Genomic DNA, 7,623 nt, shown 5'->3' on the forward strand with positions numbered 1-7,623 from the left:
GGTTTCCAATAGTTTGGTCAAAACCTTGACAAGTTTGATACCATGGAGTAGCTACATGTGCTTCATGAGTGAGTATCAAGTGGAGCACACAATGCAATCAGTTTTTAGTGAGCGACCTAATCCAAGGTGATATAATGATTTTCCACAATGCAATCTTGTGGTAGTTACATAATTTCCTGTCAATTTGAAGATATAAAAGTGAAGGGATGGGCTGTGATAGTTTGGTGTTTTGTGCCAACATGGCTTCCTTAGGAACATGTGGGTGGAGTTAAGCCTGTCTTCAATCAGGTCACCGCTTGATTAGGAGGCGACTGAGATAAATGGCTCTTTGAGGCCAGCCTCTTCCTCTTTCACCCGGAGGCCGGCCATGCACTCTCTCTCTGCTTCACCTTCCTGCTGACAAGCCACTTTGAGCCACGCTGATAGCAGCCAGAGTCCCAGAGATGCATCCACCACCATTGGATCTTTAAGACTTTGCACCCACTGGCCTGTGATCTTCCTGCATTCTGCATCATTATGTCTGGCTGTGTGAGTCTTAAGAGGGATTTATGGACTAGTATCGGACTTAGGGAGTAGAACTGGACTTATGCACTTATCTGGACTGGGCTGGGATGTTTGCTTGATATATAATTACTTCTTGATATAAAGCTCTCTCTTGCACATATATGAGTGTCCCTGGATTTTTTTTCTCTAGTAAACCCAGTCTAATACAAATCACATGTAGTCAATAATTCAATTGAAGACCTAACAGTAGGGAAGAATGGGTTTTCAATCTGATAATTTTTAAATTATAAAACCAGAATACACACACACCATATATAATCTACAAGCAAAGGAATGCCAAGAATGACTGGCAGACATCAGAAACTAAAAGAGAGGCTCCAGAGGAATCAACACAGCTGAGACCCTAATTTGAACACCTAACCTATGGAATAGTTGAAAATACATTTCTGTTCTTTAAAACCATTCATGTGTGGGATTTGTGCTACAGCAGCACCACGCAACTAAGACAACTGTGTCCGGACTTTATTGTGTAATGAAGTACTGGAGCGATGGTTTCTTACATAAATTACAGATTATAAAAGAAGTCGTGTACCCCAACAGCCAGGGCACTCACCTGTCCAGCAGTAAGTTAGGAGCAAACAGGAGCTTTCCTGGGTGTTCCATTGAGCGCCAGACGAGGCCGATCATCAGAATCTCCAGCCAGGCACATTCCAGAAGGTGGACTTGATCATGGAGGGTCAAATCTACAAAACCTGGAACAAGAGAAAGAAAACTCTGCTCACTTAAATTATTGGTGAAACTAATGCAAAACAGGATTTGGGCTGGTAGCGTCAATGTCTCACTAGGTGGAATAAAGTGTAACTGGAACACTATTAACATGGAGCATGCTAGATGGTGAAATCAAATAATAATTTTTTCGTCATACCTATATCATAGCTTTATAGCTATGCTAGCTATATAGCAATAACATAGCTATAGCAATGACTCTTAATACAGCATTGACTTTATTACCCCTTCATGTCACATCTAAAAACAATGCATTAATGTATACAATCCACTAAGCTTTTTGAACTTCTCTAGTTGTGTTGTTGTTGTTAGGTGCGATCGGTCAGTTCTGACTCATAGCAGAATGAAACGCTGCCCAGTTCCGTGCCATCCTCACAATTGTTCCTATTTTGAGCTCAACAATATGGCCACTGTGTCAATCCATCTTGTTGAAGGGCTTCCTCTTTTTCTCTCTTCCTCTACTTCACCTGAATGAGGTACTTCTCCGGAGAATGGTCTCTCCTGACAACATGTCCAAAGTATGTGAGACCAAGTCTCACCATTATTGCCCTACATACATGGTGTTAAAACCTGTATTCTTCCTATTTGGACATTTCTAAGAACCAACTGTGGGTGAAGAAGAAAGTCAATAAAAATAGAGTGACCCTGAATAGGATGGGTTGACACAGGCGTCACATACATCAGGCTAGCATGAGCCAGAGATGACCCAACTATAATAACCACATGTGGCTATTATTATTCACTTTTGTTTCAGCTAAAAGTATATAAGATTCAAGGAATTTATTTCTTTTATTGATTTATTTTTTAATCATTTTATTGGGGGCTCATACAACTCTTATCACAATCCATACATCCATCCATTGTGTCAAGCACATTTGTACATATGTTGCCATCATCATTCTCAAAATATTTGCTTTCTACTTGAGCCCTTGGTATCAGCTCCTCATTTTTCCCCTCCTTCCCCAACCCTCCCTCATGAACCCTGGATAACTTATAAATTATTATTATTTTGTCATGTCTTACACAGTCTGATGTCTCCCTTTACTCACTTTTCTGGAGCTGAAAGGTCTTAAGAAAATGTTAATTCGCTGAGGTTTCAATTAATATTTGGGGACAATTCCTCAATGAGTCCTGCCAATTTCCAGTGTGACTGGACCTCATTTTCAGATGGCATACCATTTGTTTCTCTCCTCTCCTAATGCTCACTGCTTCACATGAGGGAGAAATGGAATTATGGGATAAACATCAACCATTATCAACACCCTACCCAGAAAAACCTCAAACAATTACACAGGATGGAACTGGGGGCCAGAGCTGGGGGTTGCCCTGTGGACTTAGAAGTGGTTTGGCGATCAGGAACCACAGCTGGCCGTGTAACCAGCCCATTTTGGGAAAACGGAGGGGCAACGCTTTCGGGTGGCAACTTTATATGTTCAACTGAACCATGCTTTCTAACTCCAGGACTATTCAATCCTGACAGCTTTAGTAGCCTTTGGGGAGCTTAAGAATCCGAGCACAGCTATTTCTACAACACAGGCATGGTGATTATGAAATCTGTCCGGACTATGTCTGTTAGTAATAATTCTCAGTCTGAGTCCAGCAGGACTGCTGGGGCCTGGCTTTTCTCTCTCTCTCTCTCTCTCTGTCTCTCTTTAAAATGTGGTAGGTCTTTGAGCAAGACACAGCCGAGGAATTCTCTCTCCCATATTGCTCACAGACAAGGGTTATTATATCTATTGCCCAGGAAGGACCTTTGGCAAATTCTCTGGGCAGGGTTTGGGGTAGTGTGGAGAGAAGGCTGTCCACCAACGTTTTCATCGATGGGCATCGTTCGTTAGTTGACAGGTCTCCTTTCTTACAAAGTACTCATCTCAATGTTATTAACCACACAGGTACAACACCCAGTTTCTGGGTGTTGAATAAACACCCATTACGACTTCCAGTCAATAACTAGTGGGCAAAACTGATAGAATATACCTCAAACGAAAGCATCCTATGAAAACTCTGTAGAACCATCCAGTTTCTTTAAAAACAAAAACATCCAGCTTCTGTCCTTCTGGTGTGGTTGTTACTTAATGTGCTCAAACAGAAGCATCACACAGGGGTGGCCACAAAGAGCAGAAATTCATTTTCCCAGTTTGGAGGCTCGGAGGCAGAATTCGGGACACCAGCTCTGGGGCACGCGTTCTACTCTCCTACAATGTTTTGTTTGCTTTTGTTTTCAATGTTTCCTCCCTTACACTTTAACCGCTCAGGGCTGTCAAAGGAACTTAGAGCACAACCAGCCTACTTTGCTAGTGACTGATAGACACGTTGCTTCATTTGTCTGAGGAGCCCTGGTGGGCTGCAATCTGCACGGTCAGAACTTCGAAACCACCAGCAGCTCTGGGGGAGAAAGATTGGGCTTTCTACTCCCAAACCATCACAGTCTCGGCAACCCACCCGGGGTCTCTAGGAGTCAGCATCCACTCCACGGCGGCAGTGACTTTGGTTGTTTGGCTTTCGGTTGCCTTGGCCTAGAGGTTTACTTTGTCAAGTCTTGTCCCCACACTGGGTGCAGCGAGACTCTGTGGAGCCATGCTGAAGCCTGTGCAGACATCCTCAGGGAACGCGACTCATCCAGTACAACGTCCCACACTGCTTCAGAGCCAAAGCTAAGTCAAGGTGGCCCTTTGGGAAAGTAATCCAAAAAATTAAACAAATGCAACAGCCTGTCTTATTCCTGAGGGATGCAATCTATGGAGATGTAAAGTAAAACCCTATGAAAGCACTCTTGTGCGTGCGTGCGCGCCCATAATCACACACACGCACGCGCGCACGCACGCACGCACGCACCACGAAAGCGCCTTTTCTCTGGAGGGCATCACCTACAAAACTTGAAGCCAGATGGCTGATTCTCTTCATAAATCCACTAGGACAAAAATACTGGTTTCCTGACCTTCAAAAAATTAATCATGCTCTAAGTCATAGAATGACCCCAATGTGCTCCAAAATGTCAATTACGAAACTGCTGGCCGCATTTTTCTTTATTGCTTTACTATTTAATGGACAGAGATTTAAATAATTCATCCCCTTGACCCTTGATGGCAAATACTCGATGCAAAGGTACAATTAAATTTTTTTTTTCATCTTAAATAAGAAATCCTGACCAGTGAGGTTCTGATACAATGACACTTTCATGCTGAACCAAACCTGGCATTGGTGGGAGAAACTTATAGAACATAGGTCCCAAGTCAAATGCTAAGCAATGTAGACATTTTCATTTTATTTTTTTTTCTTTAAAAAAGAGTCATTTAATGCCAATCAATCGGCCTTGTACCTCTTGGGCTAGTCGAGTATGATTTCTCTGTCTGCCCTTACAAACAAACAAACGAATCCCTCCTCAGACTCCTTTCCTCTGAGTCCTGTGTCCTGTGAGAGCCTCACAGACTTTTCTGGAAGCAAAGAGTAGCCCTCCTTCTCAGACCTGATGACTAGCTCTTTCTAACACACTTGGCAACATGAGGCACCTTGGTTATCATGAGTAGAGGAGAGTGGAAGCAAGGACAAACAGAGGAATCAAAAAGGTCAAGTGGACCTGAGTGGACCTGAGTTGAACTTCCTCTGTGAGCTGGTGCCAATTATCTTATGGCTTCTCAGAGTTTCCCAGCTGTCAACTGCAGGTGAACAGACCTATCACTTGCAATTCTTGGAAAAGGCTAAGGAGTTTGGCAATACCTCAGAGGTCCATAGTAGCTAGCTCCGCAGTGGCTATTTCTCGTCTTCTCTAGTTTATCTCAATAGGCTTACAGCTTCTGCATTGAGAAAAGGGCACTACTTTCTCAAGGCCCCCAGAGAAATATTTTTGGTTAGAGCTTCCAACTCACATTGGGACTTGAGTGTTTTCCCGAAGTCATGATGTCATCTCATATCTTCTGTTTATTTTTTATTTCTATATAGAAACAACCCAATAAAAAAGTTAAAAGACTTCTTGGACATCAAACAGCTCTTAACAAACTTTTTTTTTTCTTGATTTAAAAGCAAGGGAATAAAAGCATGTGGTGTGTATGTCTCCTGAAATACATATACCAAAAAAGGCGAAAAGAAAGTTCATTGGGCTTTTATTATGCTCAGAGCATTTCAAAATGTGTAGCAAATCCAGGATGCCACTGTATTTGTCCATCCCCAGTGTGAACGTTTTACTCTTGAACTCAGCAGCCTCACCCCTGGTGTCCACTGCTCCTTATCTGCCACAGGCAATAGAGAACAGAACTGACCTTGAGAACAACCTGATGGCCTCTAGGCAAATGCTCAACCATAAAAAGCACAGGCAAGTGAAGAACTATTTGGGACTAATTGGGACATTGATATTTTAGAGACATGACACCATTAGCATAGCTCGGTGTTTCCCAGATCCCCTGTTGATTTCCTGGAATGATCCAGGGGTCCTTGAGACAGATACCTTCACTTTGTCTTGGATTTTGGAGTATATAGTACAAAAGGTTTTAATTGCCGGGGGGTGCTGAGTAATTTTTTTAAGGGGACAATAGGCCAAATAAGTTTGAGAATTTATGATTATAGACTTCTCACTGAAAAAGGAAATCCAAAGGTAGAATTGATATCCAGTTTGCGCAATGGTTTTAAAGTTGCAAATCCCACTCCAGACATAGTCTCAAGGAATCACATTCCTTAAAATGCTCCCTTGAAAAATGATTAGACTTTAGCCAAAGGGGTGAGTTTGGATTCTGCTTCCTAAGTTTCCTAGCAGTTTATCCCTCTGATGGACATCGGCCAATGTTTCTTGTTGAGTCTCTGTGTGTGTGTGCATGTATGTGTGTGGATAATAAATTGCTGTCATATTTTAAACATCCACCAGTATTAGATGATGTTTATATCTCAACATTTAGAAAACAGAAACGGTGAGTAGAAATAAATTACCTCTGATCTAGAGAGACAATTATGAACTTTTTTTTCTAGAGAGAAAAGTGGCACACTATTATAAAAGCATCCTTGTCTATTGAAAAACGTTAAGTGCTCACTACTACCTTACAGATTGGCTGTACAAATCACCTGGAGGTCCCTTAGGAGACAGACCTCACCGCCATCTACTTCTGGGAGACCCAAATCCTGAAAACCATATGGCGCACATGAGCGGTGGTCATGAGTTGGAATGGATTCAATAAGAACTAACAATTCTATAAAGGCATCTCAACATGTGAAGGTGTACCTTACCCAGAACAATTATAATCCAAAGGCACGCTACTCTTGACTGTAACCATGAACTTCATAAAGTATTTCCCCCTCAGTTTTACTTATCGATTTAGTTTGCCACACAAACCAGGATGGGGATTCGGAAATGCGTTCTTATTGTCCAAAGCCTGCAGGTGTCTGAATGCCGGTCCTAACATGTAAGAATTTAGAAAGTCCAGAAATGTCATCCTTTAAATGATGCCCTCCGCCATTGCTGTAGCATCAGAGTCTTGCGTCTTTGACAAAGGGGTGGGCTATGTTCCTTATGGAAGCACCCATCCATTCAGCTGGCCAACAACTGTTTCAAATTTATCAACTGGAAAAGGCTTTCCTCACCTAATGAATTGCCATGTTCCCTTTTTGTTGGGTAGTGAAGTGGAGCTAACGGCAGGTGACCTGTGGCCCTGCCACCAGAACACACTCATCCAAATCCAACTCACTGCCATCGAGGCAATTCGGATTCATGGTGACCCTCAAGGACAAACAGCATTGTCCCATGTGGGTTTTTTCCAAGACTGTAACTCTTTAAGGGAGTAGAAAGCCTCATCTTGCTCCCAAGGAGAAACTGGTGGTTCAAATCATTGGCTTCATGGTTTGCAGCTCAGTGCATAACCCACTGTACTACGAGGGCTCCAGTAGGGCACGGCCACATGACATTCAAACGCAGGAACAATTTCACCTGCCTCTTGAGAAAATGATTGCATTACTCCTAATTATTTCTTCACTAAACTCACTGTACTGCTGAATTACAAGGGAACTCCCATTAGATCATGCCAGGAAGAAGGGGGACGAATCATGCAAACAAGTATAAGTGTTTCCATACACACATCAATTCACCAGTGAGTACATCATGGGTTGGCGGGTAGAGAACTAGTTTCACATGAGAAAATAATTCATCTCCCAAATAGATCTAAAGCCAGGAAGAAATAAGTCAAGGCTTTCAACTATGAAGATGACACTTGGGGGATCCAAAAAATATATATATATCCTTCAGAGAAAGCAAGGCAGATGGCAACTCTACCTTGTTATCAAGCCCATCTGTATTGCACTCAGAGCTCTGGTTTATGAAGAGATGGTTGTCATGACAATAAGCATTTGAGAAGC

At 42.4% G+C, this 7,623-nt stretch overlaps 1 protein-coding gene across 1 annotated transcript in view; it reads right to left on the reverse strand.

The window, feature by feature from the left end:
- The window catches only part of ESR1 (estrogen receptor 1), a 360,546-nt gene that overhangs the window by 96,673 nt on the left and 256,250 nt on the right, over positions 1-7,623 (reverse strand). Inside the window, exon 5 of the mRNA XM_004702110.2 lies at positions 1,118-1,256. Coding sequence (XP_004702167.2) covers positions 1,118-1,256 — 139 coding nt within the window. The remainder of the gene's footprint in view (positions 1-1,117; positions 1,257-7,623) is intronic.

This window comes from Echinops telfairi, unplaced genomic scaffold, assembly GCF_000313985.2.
Source record: "Echinops telfairi isolate 266 unplaced genomic scaffold, ASM31398v2 ScPeMD7_3533;HRSCAF=4204_0, whole genome shotgun sequence".
NCBI lineage: Eukaryota > Metazoa > Chordata > Mammalia > Afrosoricida > Tenrecidae > Echinops > Echinops telfairi.